Source organism: Fringilla coelebs (genome assembly GCF_963513975.1).
Source record: "Fringilla coelebs genome assembly, chromosome: 4".
In the NCBI taxonomy this organism is placed as follows: domain Eukaryota; kingdom Metazoa; phylum Chordata; class Aves; order Passeriformes; family Fringillidae; genus Fringilla; species Fringilla coelebs.
In genome coordinates, this window is record NC_140032.1 from 3,087,601 (window position 1) to 3,101,995 (window position 14,395).

At 51.6% G+C, this 14,395-nt stretch overlaps 1 protein-coding gene across 1 annotated transcript in view; it reads right to left on the reverse strand.

Annotated features, from left to right (window-relative positions):
* Positions 1-910: 910 nt before the first annotated feature.
* Positions 911-14,395, reverse strand: part of RNF24 (ring finger protein 24) — a 29,378-nt gene continuing 15,893 nt past the window's right edge. Inside the window, exons 3-7 of the mRNA XM_084204495.1 lie at positions 12,273-12,422; positions 6,198-6,240; positions 5,308-5,349; positions 3,240-3,319; positions 911-1,759 (exon numbers count right to left, since the gene is read on the reverse strand). Coding sequence (XP_084060621.1) covers positions 1,621-1,759; positions 3,240-3,319; positions 5,308-5,349; positions 6,198-6,240; positions 12,273-12,415 — 447 coding nt within the window. The 5' untranslated portion in view covers positions 12,416-12,422 and the 3' untranslated portion in view covers positions 911-1,620. The remainder of the gene's footprint in view (positions 1,760-3,239; positions 3,320-5,307; positions 5,350-6,197; positions 6,241-12,272; positions 12,423-14,395) is intronic.

Here is a 14,395-nt window from a genome sequence, read left to right on the forward strand (position 1 = left end):
GTCCGGCACTAGAGGGCAGCAGCCCCGCAGGGAGGGATGGGGACAGGGACGGGGACAGCGGGACAGGACGCGTGGGAGTCCCGTCTCCCACTTCACACCGGGGTGACCCCAGCTCGGCCACCCCCGTGGGCACAATCCAGGGGGACTTTGGCACCCGCCTGGTCAAGCCTTGAGGAAGAGGAGGAGTGGAACAAAGTGAGCAGAGAGCGGGGTTAGAGCTGCACCCCAGGAGATCCCGCAGCGCTGAGATGGGAAGAGGAAAATCCTCTCCCTAGGCAGGGAAGCTCACCGGGATCCTGCACAATCCCTCTTGGCTGGGGGTTTTGGGGTGCTCTGCAGTCTGTCCCCATGGGACATGGACAACGTGACCCCAGCCCCAAACCTGCTCCTCTGTGGTCCCTCCCCTGCTGGGGACATCCCCAGGGTGACAGCGAAGAAGGGAGGGGGGACAGACCCCCTGCAAACACACCCCCGCTTCCAAAACCTGCTTTTATTTACATTTCAAGTCAAATCACATGCAAACTCTTGGTTGTTTTTGTTTTTTTTTTTTTTTTCTTTCCTGGTTTTTCTTTAAGAAGAGTGTGATTAGCAAAAAAGACGCATTATTAGAATTTTCAAATAGCAATTAAATATACAAAAATAGAGCTTACAAAAAAACCAAACAAACAGAGGAAAACAAAAAAAAAAAAAAAAAAAACCAAAAAACCAAAAAAACCAAAACCAGCGAATGTTTTAAAAAATATTCTGCTGCAGAATTTGTAGTGTACAAACACGTCTATGAGGCTCCACGCTCCATAAACAGTCCCGGGTTTTTTGGGAGGGGAGGGGAGGGTTTTTCCCCCCAGCCCTGCCCCCGGGAAAGCCGCTGCCGTAATACTGACACCCCCCTCCCCCACCCCGGGAATGCGACTGCCGAGGATGGCGGGGGACACCCAAATCCCCTGCTCGGAGGGGCCGGGGGCGGCCCAGCTTCCCCCAGGCGCCGATTGGGGTTTGGGTGTTTTGGCAAGGGGAACCGCTGCCCAGAGAGCCCGGCTGGGAGCGCCGGGATGATCCCAAAGGCCGGGATTGCCGCTGCCCCCCACGCCGTGGCTCTCGCTGCTGCTGAGGCCGGGATGGTGCCCCTGACAGGAGCTCCAGGCCCCTGAGGTAGCCGAGGAAGAGGGGCAGCCACCCTCGAGAGGGCGGGGGGAAATCCAAACCCGGGAGACCCCACCCGGCCACCACCGGGGGTGACACCGCGTGCCGAGGGGACACCCGACTCCGGGGGAGAGACCCCCTTTCCTGCTGGGAGCCGCAAAGGCAAAGGAACCGAAGGCGAAGAGGAGGGAGCAGAACCGGCCGCGACGCTCGGGGCCCGCCCCGCGTTCGGGGGCAGCGGGTGCCGGAGCTCGCCGGGGCCGCCGCGCCGCTTCCCGGCGGCCGCGGGGCTGGAGAAGGGAGGTGCTGGAAGAAGGATGTCGTGCCGAGGACGCCGAGTCCCCTCCTGGCCCTGGCGGAGGATCCGAGTCCAGGCTTCATCCCGGCGGGATTCGGGGCCGCTCAGCTGCGGCCGAAGTGCTTTGGTTGTGTCCGAGCGCCGCGGGCGGGCGCGGGCCGGGCCCGGCCCGGGAGGGATTTCTATACGATGTTCTGCGAGCCGGGCAGCGGCCCCTGCGGAGGGCCCGGGTCCGGCTTCCCGTGCAGCTGCGCCAGCTGCAGCACCGGCATGTTACACAGGGGACACACCTTCCGCACCTCCAGCCACTTGATGAGGCACCTGCGGACACCGCGACACGGGGCGTCAGTGGGGACACACGTGACATCAGCGAGGACGTGCCTGACATTGCTGGGGACACGCCTGGTGTCAGTGGGGACACGCCTGACTTCGATGGGGACACAGCTGATATCGATGGGGACACACCTGACATCACTGGGGACATGCCTGGTGTCAGTGGGGACACACCTGACATCACTGGGGACATGCCTGGTGTCAGTGGGGACACACCTGACTTTGATGGGGACACACCTGACATCACTGGGGACATGCCTGACATCACTGGGGACACAGCTGATATCAGTGGGGACACACCTGACATCACTGGGGATTCCTGACATTGATGGAGACACACCCGACATCACTGGGGACACAGCTGATATTGGAGGGGACACACCTGACATCCCTGGGGACACATCTGACATCAGTGGGGACACCTGACATTGATGTGGAGCTGTAAAAATCCCCCCAAGCCCCTTTACCCTGCCCTGGAGCTTTGCTGCTGCTGCCCAGCTTTTAATTCACCATTTGGGTGCCTTTATGTTTTATGGGATTTTTTGGGGGAGGTTCTCTGTGTTTATATACAGGGATTTTGTATAGATATGTTTCAGATATAATTTATATTTATAGGTTATATTTATATTTTATATTTATATAATAGGGATAAAAAATGTATACACCTACCAAAAATAAACAAAATATATAAAGTGCCTGTGAAATTATAAACACAGAATCTGTAAATAGTATACCAATAATACACAATCATGTATATAATGTGTATGGAAAAATAAAAATTATGTGAATAACTGATATACTATTACAGATTTTATGTATTATCTATAATTATGTATTATGTTATATACTATATATAATGTAATATATTATATATAGTTTTATATAGTATGTACAGTATATATAGTAATGTGTATATAGAAATGTATACACAGACAAATATTTAATATATACATTATATAAAATATATATCTACTGTGTGATATACATTATATATAATAGATATAGTATAGTGTATATATAAATGTATAAATATGCAAAAGATATAATATAAAAATATATATTAAAATATGTATATAAACATTCAAAGAATATAAAAATGTCTATAATATCTAGTAGGATATGCTGTAGTTTTAGCATATGGAATATTATATAGTACTGTTATATAAATTATTATTATTATTCATAAATTTTAGTGGGTTTGCTTTATATAAACCACACCTATATAAAATATATATTTTTACATTTTTCATGGAATTACAGACTGGGTTGGAAGGGATCCATGAGGATCACCAAGGCCAAGTGCTGACTCAGCATGGGGCATCCTACAACTGTCACTCAGTTCTGCAGCTGCTCCACGTGCCCCAGGTGATCCAAAGGGGCTTTTCCTGCCCCTTTTTCCTTTTCCTGCCCCTCCTGCCCTGGGATGGGGGTGGGATGGGGTGGGATGGGGTGGGATGGCCCCACTTACTTCCTGTGGAAGGCATGTTTGCAGGGACAGATCCCCAGCTCGTCCTTGGGCTTGAACTCCTCCAGGCACACGGCACAGATCTGCAGGGGTGGGATACACAGGGAATGTCAGTGCTCAGGGAGCAACATTTGCAAATCAAAACTAGCAGATGGCTAAAATCATGGAATTATGGAATGGTTTGGGTTGGAAGGGACCTTATAACCATCCAGTGCCACGCCCTGCCATGGATAGGGACACTTCCCACTATCCCAGGGTGCTCCAAGCCCTGTCCAGCCTGGCCTTGGACACTTCCAGGGATCCACAGCTCCTCTGGGCACCCTGTGCCAGGGCCTTATCACCCTCAAAGGAATGAAATTTTCCCTAAAGCCTTCCCAAATTTTGCTGCCCAAGCCTCAGGATCACAGGCTAAGGCTCAGGTCTCCCTTTCCTGCTGGAAGGGACCACGGAGCCTCCAGGGAACAGCCCCAGAGCTGGGACGTGTTGGAGGCTTTGGGGTGCAGGGGGATGGATCCACGCTGCTGCCTGCTCCTGGGACTGGCTGCATCCACAGGGACACCTCTGGCAAGAGGAAAAGGCAATGGGATTGTTGCCATGCCTGTCCCAGGGCTGGGAAAGCTGCTGGCTCTTCTCTCAGCCAAACCTCCTTCACCCTCACAGCCAATTCCTCCTGACTCATTTTGGATATCCCAGGGGATTTTGGATATTCCTGGGTGGTTTTCCCAGCCTCCCTGGCCTGGGATCTCTCAGTGCAGCAGGGCCAAGGTGCAGCTGTTGGGGTCACCCCCTGGGTAACACAGATCCTGAGCTCCCCCAGGGCCTGGCAGAGGCAGAATGATGGGAAAAGGGGAAAACCAGAGGCAGAGCCAGGGAGGGAAGAGCTGGGTGGGAGCTTTCCCTCTGCAGGGCTCCGGGCAGCCGCCCCGTCCCGTTGGAAAATTCCCGCCCCCTCCTCTGCTTTCCAGAAACACTGCCTGCAAATGCCAAAATACAAATGCCCAAAATGGGATCTTTTTGAGCTAAACCCTTCCAGGCTTTTCCAAATCCCAGGGAAGAGCTTGAACAGCTCTGTCCTCTTCCCCACAGAGGCCTCGTCCTCCCTAAATCTGGGGGAGCTGCAGACAGCTGGGAACAGAGGTGGAGGAGGAGGGCTGAGGTTACTGAGGCCATTCCTGGCTCTGGCACATTCCCAAATCCCTCCTCCAACCTATTTCTCACCCCAGGAAGTGCTTTGAAGCCTGTGTGCTGACAAAAACCCCTCTGCAGGTCGGTTTAAAGGGAGTGGATCAGCAACTGGGGCCTGCAACAGGGACTGCTCACAACCCCGGGGCCCTTGGGATTTACCCTGGGGGCTGTGGGGAGTGGAGGGTCAGCTTAAAACGTGGGATGGGCTCTGCTCAGGGGATTAAAATAAAATAAATTGTGGTTTAGAAACCACTGGAGCTGGTGCTGAGCAGATGAGCAGCCTCATGTCCGGATGTGGGTGGGCATTTTTGTTATCTCTAGAGAAATAAATCAATCCAGGCCGTGCTTTGACGTGGGATTTCAGCAGATTCCTGCTCAAATTCATCAGGAAAAATGGGCTGTGAATAGAAACGCTCAGCCCCAAAACGCCTGGAAGGCCACGGAGACAAAGGAAGGTGCTTGAGCTCTCGGGGGCGGGGAGGGATCTGCCTCTTGCAGGAGCCGGGGGAGGTGTTTATCCTGATTTCAGCTTTCCCCGCCCAAAGCTGTGCTGGGAATTGTCACACCCCGACTGGCAGGGCCAGAGGGGACGTCCCTGCTCAGGGACACTGTTTATACACGGCCCAGACAGCCTTGGCCTCTCCTTATCCACGGCTTCTTATCATTGTGATAAGAACACAATAAATAATAACAATGCAGGAAAAGCCAAGGGGAGACAGGAGAGAGAAAGTTTCATCCAGACTTTTGCACAGGATCTTTCCCCATTTCCAAAGCCCAGCTGGCTGCATGCTCTGCTCCCAGTGAAGCTGAATTTGAGGGTTTGCCCCCTCCCCAGGGTGAGGAAGAGGAGGGTGAGGGAGCTTTTGCTGCCCCAGGATGTGCTCACCTCATGGAGGTTCAGCTCCTTCACCTTCTCCTTGAGTATGACCTGCAAGGCAAAGAGCTGGGGTCAGGACAGAGCTTCTGCCATCAGCATTCCCAGGAAAAATCTCCACAGAGGGATCCCACTGAGTGTCCCAGTAGAACTGGAAACCCCCCAGTAAACCCAGTACAGCCAGGGAGCACGAGGGGCCCTGTGCAGGAACAGGAGGAGGGGAAAGATAAAACCACAAGGACCAAATCCAGGAGGTTTCCTCCCAAATTTAAGCCTCCACTTCATTTTTCCTCTATCCAAGCTGAGCACCTGGAGAGGGCTATAAATGCAGGACAACTGTGTGCTTTCAGCCCAACTCCACCCAGCTTCCTGCACAGATCAAGGGGTCAGAGGCAGAAAATCCCACAAATCCTGGAGAAAACAGCACATGGAAGCAGCAGCCTGACACCCACCCCTGGGCTGGGTTTATTTCAACTGGTGAGTGCAGGTGGGTGCACGGAAGAACTGGGATTGCCATGGAGCTGCTCCCTGGAAAAGCCCTGTGGCTTCAGGGATTTGGAGCAGCCAGATCCAACCCTGGGAGCAGATGCAGACCCCACAAAATCCAAGTTTGGTGACTGGGGGAGTGATGGCATCACTGCTGTGCAGTGGGTGAGGCTGAAGAGGTGGAGATGTTCCCACTGCTCAGGACCTCAGTGGAAATCTGGGAGACTTGGGGATGAGCAGGTGAGGGATGGTCTGGGGGGCCCAGCTGGTAGGGGACAATAAAATCAGCAGGGACAGATTGGCCTAGGTGTTACAACTGCCCTTTGAGGGCCAGAAACCTCCCAAGCAGGAGAAAAATGGATGGATTTGGCACTAAGGAGAAGGGAAGGGAAAAAGAAGTTAGAGAATCATCTCACCTGTTTGTAGGCGTAAAGCTCTTTGTGTGCCTGATGCCTGAGCCTGCAATGAAACCAGGGAGAAATGTGAGGTCAGGCAAAAAAACCAGGATTATTGCAATACCTCAAACATTCCACTTCCCTCCTTCCCAGCTTTAACATGTCATATTTTACATTTTTTATTTCAGAAATGAGAATGGCCACAGGAAATGACATCTTTAGGCAACATCCAGCTTTCCCTGTTGCTGGCAGGGCAATGTCTCCATCCCAAAGCACACAACTCCTCCCTTATCCCTCTTCTGACCTCCCTGATTTTCCAAGCACACATCAACCAAATGGTTAAAGCCAGAGAAGTGGGTGAGGAAATCACAGTCTGCCATAAATTCCCTCAGTTTCCAACCACTTCTGCTGGCAACAACTCCAACACTGAATGCAGCACCATTTTTCAAGGCATGGGGGTTCAGACCTGAGGAAAGCCCTGCTCCCACTCCAGCAGGGACAGGGAAGGAGACCCTGCCCAGAGGTTTCCCACAAAGCCCCCATCATGTTGCACTGGGTTCCTCAAACTCAGCTTTATCCTCAATTCTAAAATCAATCAAACCACATCCACTCCTGGAGCAAACTGAGGAATGGAGATGAATGGGATGGGCCTGTTCCAAGAACACCTGCTGCAATGGGAAGTCCAGCAGGAATTTAAGGCCACAAGCAAAGTGCTGGTTCCATCCCCTCCCTCCCCAGCCTCCCCTCTCCAGAGTCAGAGCCAGCAGAGTGCTCCACAGGCATCTGCTGGCTGGAGAAACCCATTATGCTCCTAAAATAAATACACTTAAAATTAAAATAACCAATATTGCCTCTCATTACCAGACATGGCATTTAATAAAGTGCTTGGAAAACTCAGGAGGGAAGTCCCCAGGGCTGAAGAGTTGGCCAAGGACTTTCAATACAGAGTCAATGTGTGGCTGCAAGGCTTAGAGAGCCACAGGAATATTTTCCCCAACCAGCCCCAAGTGATTTCAGATAGGAAACCCCCTTGCCTGGAATTTCTATTCTGCAAAAATATTTTGAGGGCTGTCTGAAATCCCTGGCTGCTTCAACCTGAGCTTCTGGGGATTTTCCAACCCTGCCATACTGCAGTGGGGGAGTTATAAAAGTGGGATGGAAAAGTATTTCCTTATGTCTGACACCCTCCCCCAAAATGTTGTGGGCCTTAGAAGGTGAGGGATGGGTAAAAATGCACTTGGATGCTGCAGGGAGAGATGCACAAAGCTCCTGAGTCCCAAATTTCACAGGCAGCCATCCCTCCTGCTCCAGCAATGCTGGCTGGCAGGAACCCGCCTGCAGAACCTTGGAAAACACTGCAGCAGGCAGGGGGGAGGAGGAGAGGAGGAGGAGGAAGAGAAGGAGGAGGAGACTGGGGTCTCATCCCTCTGGCAGTGACCCTGAACAGAAACATGAGCAGAAGATGCAGGAACAATAGAGGGAACAGGATGAAACCGGCCCGACCCGCAGGGATCCGGGGCTGGGAAGGCGGTTATGAAACACAGATGGGAGAAGCCAGGCTGGAGACCACAGGAAGGGAAAACTGGCCCGGAATGGGAAGCAGCATCCCTCTGGATGGAGCACTGAGTGGCCACCAAGGGTTTGGCCCCCATGAGCCAAAGCCACTGGAGCACTTTGGACCAGTGGTGGAGGTACCACGTTGGTTTCTCTGGGTCAGGATTGAAGGCACTTGAGACGGTAATTCATGTCTGGACTCAAGTGTTTATTATTTCTTATCAGTAAAACAGCCTCACTACTGTGAGTGCAGCAGCTTTTCATTAGAAGGCACAAAATGGCCAACAATCTCTCGTTCCAAGGGCTTTTAAGACTAAACTATCCAATTAAGAACTGACACCTGGATTATTTTCCCTTTTAACCCAATAACTGATCCCACAGAGCAATGGGGACTTTTCTGCCCAATTACAAAATGCCACCCAGACCCATGGAGAAGAAGGAAGAAGCAGCAAAATGAAGAATAAACCCAGGATGACACCCTGTGCCCTCCATCTTGCTTCCATCCACAACACACTAAAAATCCCAAAACCTCAATTTCTCACCAAGTGATACACCTACACTGCTCTCTACAATCTATTTCACACTTTTGTGAATTTCAGTCTATCTTGAGGTCTGGGAAACTTTCTCCATGAATGAGGGTCAAAGTCAGTGCTGCCCTGGGGGTCACCCCAGAGCAGACAGAGAAATATTCCCAGTGCCCTGGGTTTGCACAGAGCAGTGGTGGGGAAGAAGTGACCAGCTGGCTGTGGATGTGCCAGGAAGCACGGATCTGCAATGCCCTGGGCTGGTGCTGAGCTAGACAGGGAGATTTTCCCAAAAGCAAACCCTCCTCCCTGGAGGTTCTGGGGAGCAGCACGAGCACATCTGGTGCTGAAGCGTGCGAGCTCAGCCTGCTCCTCCTTGCTCTCTGAGCCAGGATCCTGGGCCAGATGGATGCTGGTGGTGCAGCTGTGTGAGGAGACCCCGGATCCTGGCAAGCGCTATTCCCTCCATCCATCTCATGTCAAGTGCTGTGACTCCCCAGGAATTCCTGGCAGATGTATGACCAAGATAAGGGACCACACAGTGCCTGGCTGCTGATCCTGTGTGCTGTCACCCTCCCTGAAGGAACAACTGCCTCTCCTGGGCTCTGGGATCTCTTCCTGCAGGAGTGGGAGCTCCCTGCTTCTCTGGGTGACTGAATCACCTACAGCACGTGAACAACTATGGGGATAAACTGCAGAGGAAAAATGTTTAGCAGGTTTACCTCTGAGATTCCCATCTTAGATGCTTTATAGTAGAAGGAGAAGAGAGGCCCTGGGCATTGGCTTTTTATCCCATCATTTTGTTGCTGTCCCCAGCTCAGCCAGGCTCCTTGGGCTCTTCATGGAATCACAGAATTGTCTGAGTTGGAAAAGCTCTCTAAGATCATCCAGACCCCCAGCACTGCCAGGGCCACCACAGATCCACGTCCCCAAGTGTCACATCCACAGGGCTTTTAAATCCCTCCAGGGATGGAGACTCCAACAGTGCCCCAGGCAGCTGTGCCAATGCCTGACCATCCTTTGGGTGAAGAAATTTTCCAAATATCCAACCTGACCCTCCCCTGGCCCAGCCTGAGGCCGTTCCCTCTCCTCCTGTCCCTGTTCCCTGGAGCACAGCCCGACCCCCCCGGCTGTCCCCTCCTGGCAGGAGCTGTGCAGAGCCACAAGGTCCCCCCTGAGCCTCCTTTGCTCCAGGCTCAGCCCCTGCCCAGCTCCCTCAGCCCCTCCTGGGGCTCCAGACCCTTCCCCAGCTCCAATCCTTTCTCTGAACACAAAACCCAACCACAGTGTTGGCTCCTGGCAGGTCTGAATGCAGAAGGAAATAACCCTAAAAAAAAATACTTTTTAGGTGCTGTGTACCCTGAGCCTCCCAGAGACTTTGAGCTGCTCCAGGCTGGGCAGGGATGAGCCCTGGATGATCCACAGCAAAGCACAGAGAGAGGATGCTGCAGAATTGACCCACAGTGGGGGTGGCATTGCTCAGCTCAGCATCCTTCTGGACTAGGTTTTATGGGACCAAAGGCAACATGAGTTTTTCACTTTCATTAATTCACCAGAGATCAGACACGACCAGCTGCCTGCAAAATCTCATTTCCTTGTTCTTCCTTTTTTATCTGTAATTTTGCCAAGCAGAGGCAGCAGCCATGAGGGACCTGAGCTCTGACCTGAGTGGTTTGCAGCACCAGAAAAGCTCAAGGTTCACCTGAACAATACACAGGCAATGATGACTTTTGTTGTGAAACTGGACTCTTGTTTTCAGCCAATCCAATTAAAAATGTCACTTTTCCTTCCCTTGGAGCAGGCAGCACAGCCTGTATTGACACAGCTGCAGAGCACAGCCCATGTCCTCTCCTTTCCCAGCACATCTTTTATTTAATGCCATCAGCTCTGTGATTTGGGGTAAATACACCTGATATTGGCTCTTCCACACTCTGGATGCCTCCCCAGCTGGGGATGTGGGGAGAGCTGCAGGGGCTGCTCTGATCCAGAGCAGGAAATGAGAACCAGAGCCTGAGGGTGGTGTCACGAGCCTTGCTTGGTGTTTGCCAAATACTTGGAGATGTGGAGTTATGGGAAAGGAGGGAGAGGAAGGGCTGTGTTGATGCTGCACCTATGGGAAAACCAGGAGCTGCTGTTACCTGCAAAGAACCCCCATGGATGGAAGCAGAGCCCTGGAGCTCTGGTGGGGACCACCCTGTCCTTCTGTTGGTCTCTCTGCCCTTGCAGGTGGGTGGTCCTCATCCTGTTGTCCACCTACAATGCTTCCAAAATTCAGACTTTTATATCCCAGATGAGCTGAGATTACAGAGCAGCTTCCGTGGAGGTGGATGCTCCTGGGACACTGGCCCAGCTAAAACCCACAGCACAGCAAAAACCCTCCCCAATGGGGGCTGGAGGATCCTGTTTTGGTTCTGTTGTGCCAATAAAAGAGCTGAGGGAGGAGGGCTGAAGAGCCATTTGTAGAGTCTCTCTAGGGTTTTGGGCTATAAAGGGATCACTGGATGACCTAATCCAACTCCACATCTATCATGGGTTGCTAAATAGCACTTTGGGAACAGGAGCCAAAACGTCTCGTCCAGAAAGGTCCTTGGTCTTGATTTAAAGATGTGAGGAGACTGAGGACTTGCCACTTCCTTGCTGGCTTCTCTCACCAGTTACTCACCCTCTCTCTCTTACAACACGCCTCCAGCTTCTAAATTTAAAGATTTTCTGGCTTGACCTTCCAGACATTACTCCTTGTTATTCCTTCTTTGGGGCATAACACACCCAGCGAGTGCCCAGGAAAATACTCCCAAAGTCCAAACACCTCTGCAATTTTCTAAGTGAGCCATATAGACTCGAGCTCCACCTGAGCAAAACAAGTCCTTGAGCCCCCTGAACACCTCTGGTCTAATTTCATACACATTCAAAACACAATTTTCAGAATTGTGGGGGATAAAAATTAAGATATGATGTCCAAGTAGCCCAAATCCCACCTCAGAAAAACCTGGGTTTGGGCTTGTCTGCATGTTTTATGAGGTTTTGCTTCATACAGAACTGAAAATGGGTGGGAATTATCAAGTGCTTAGAAGGTTGACATTGAAATGTCATTTCCCTGGTCTACAAGAGCAGGATAAAATACTTTCAACAACCTTTAGATAGATAACCTGGTGGGACTGGCTGCTGTGGTGCAAGGAGAGACTGGGTACCTGTTTTACAGGAACATGGGGAAGGGACATGATGGATGCACAGCTTGCAGGGAGCTGGGGCCAGCTGGGAAGACAGAGGGGAAGGAAAGGGGATGGAAAAGCTGGAGATGAGAGCTCTGGGAATGCAGAATTTTGGCTAACACTGCTGAAGATGACCTCTGCTCCCAGACACAGGTTGAAGCACAGCCAGCCTCACATCCTGGGTTATCAGCACAACTCATGTCCATCACCACCTCAATTCTCAGGCACTGTGGTTTTTCCCCACTTGCCTCCTTTTCCCTCTGTCAGGAAGAGTTTCTCCTCCCAATTAGCAGCCCAACAATCTCCCCAATGGCCCATAAAATAATTAAAACAAGCCCCAAACAGGAACAACCTTTCACCCTGCCATCCTACTCCCCCATTGCTCAGATTAACACATGAACTCTGCATCATTAATCTCCAAACTGTGCCGTTGAAGGAGCAATTTGTGTTCAATAAGCAACGGAGCAGGTATTAAACATTCCTTAGGCACGCAGGACACGAGTTACTCATTACAGAGGGAAATCTGTTGAAACATTAAGCAGAAAGCAGGGACCATGAAACATCCCTTTCCACATTTTTGGAGAAGCTGACCACAATTCCATACCTTTAGTAGCAAATATGTATCTCTTGGTTTTAAGTGGATAATGTCACTGCTTTGTGGGACATCAGGTCGATATAAAATGTGTCAAGGAAATCGGTGCTGCCAAGGAAATAAGAAGCTGCCATCCTCTTTTTGGGATGGAGGGATCAGTGATGGGCCTGGAAGCAGGGAAGCTCTTGGGGAACATTCCCTTACAATATTCCCTTACCTGATCAAGTAGCAACAGAAGAGCAAACTGAGGATGAAGACGAAGATGGCTGTGCCGAAAACCACGATGTATATGTTGAGAGGAAGGTTCTGGAACCCGATGTTCGGCATCCTGAAACTGTAATGCTGGAAGTCTGAGCTCATGGGTAGGCTGTGGAGACAGGGAGAAAACACAGGGATGTGACATTCCTTAGGGATGCACTTTGCAGACCAGTGGGCCCCCTGAATGGATGTGGGGAGGATGGATGTGTGACTTCTCACTCATCCACTCCTCCTTGCCCAAAACCAAGTTCCCATCTTGGTAACCCTGAAAACAAAGCAGGGCTGGATCAGCTGGGGCTGGGATTTTCCTTCTCCCACTGTGAGCTTCTCCTCCAGGTCTTTTCCTTTCACACATCATCCTTCAAGTTAAACACTGGATGAGATGGAGGGTGGGAATTGCATCCAAGCAGCCCCAGCTGCAGCCAGCGTCCCTCAAACCCCACAGTAACTTGGTAAAAATACTGAAAGCAGCCAGGAAGCCTTGGAGCAAGTTTGCCTTCCCTTCCCCTCCAGTGGTTTCTAAGACTGACTCCTTATTCCATAGAAATCCTGCACCAAAATCATCAAAGGTGAAAAGGAAGAGGACAAGGACATTCCCAGGACACACAGCAGTGCCTCTGAGAGAAATTATGGGGAGACTATGGACTCTGTAAAGGAGGCTTTGTTTGTTTTCCCATCTGAGACGCAGGTTTGGTGGTTTAAGAGCACTTCTGCAGGTTTCAGCTTTACTCCTCAGCACAGCCCCAGGCTCCTTCCCCCCAGGAAAGCCCCGAGGCACCAGCGAGAGGCGGCCAAGAGGAAGAGGCAGAAATTTTGGCTGTCATGTCCCACGTCTGGGACCCGTGACCAAAACCTCCCTCCCCTTGGAGAGCCCCAATTAAACCCTGAGCAGCTGTCTGGGATAACAATTTCAGCAAATCCTCTCCCCCAGGATTTTAATAGCTCTTATTTATTATGTCTTATCTTCCTATCATTCTCTGAACCATTCGCCCTCAGACGATCACAACCGTTGTTGGCCAGGCATAAAGTTCCCCTGCCCCCAGCTTAGAAAAGGAAGTTAAAAATACACCTTGTTTTCCCTTCTGCCCACGGGAGAGCAACGTGTGATGAAGTTTTACAAGCAAGGAAAGTACCTGCAGTCTGAGCCCTGTTTCCCAAATAAAACCACCAAGGGATAACAAAACCCTCCCCTGGAGCGGGGAGTTTTCCACGGCGCAGTAATTGCACAGCTCCTCATTTTGCACAGGGTGGGAAGACGGTGGGGAAACTGCAGGATCTGAACCCACACATGCCAGGGAGTGATGCTTTAAAATCTAAGTGTCCTCTGAGAGCCCCTTCAAGCAGCATCTTCACTCCCACATCTCCTCTCCCCCTTGAGTCCCCTTTTTTGCCAAACCCTGTGGGCTTTCCTCTGACTTCCCACGGGGAGCAGACTCACCTCTCATCCTGGCTGCCTCACCGGGACTGTCCCCCTGCTGAAGGCAACATCCCTGCCAGCCCCAAACACCCGCCTGGGAGCCTCCCTGCTCCCGCTGCTTTCAGTTTCCTCCCTTGCTGGAAGTTTCGAGGCGATTTCTGGTAAAGCCTGGATTTGATTAAAGCCTCCAGAGACCAACACGCATGTTCAGAACCTCTCCTGGCCAACGTGGAAACGCTCCGAGAGCTCGGGGAGCCGGCACGTCCCCCTGCCAGCGCTGGTGGGGATGGGATTTTATAGCCCAGCAACCACCCAGGAGGCAGCTCACGCTCCTCCACCGACGCCTGTTCCGCTCAGCTGAGCTGGTTTGCTTTGCAAATCAATTTTAAAAAGCCCAATCCAGCCCCCAAACCTTTGTTCCCAGCTCCGGCGGAGTTAATGCGCAGCTCGGAGTCGTGGGGCTGCCTTTGGGTTTCAGTCCCGCTGGGTCAGAGGGATTTGGGACTTGGGAGGGGTCAGGGGCTCCTCACGCTCGTGGCACGAGGATGTTTCGGCTGCAGGATGCTGCCCCACCTCACCCTCGTGCTGATAATCACTGCCTCTGGCCAAGGCTGGCTGCCTCCAGCTCCTCAATCACCCCAGAGAAACGTCCTCAGTCTGGGAAA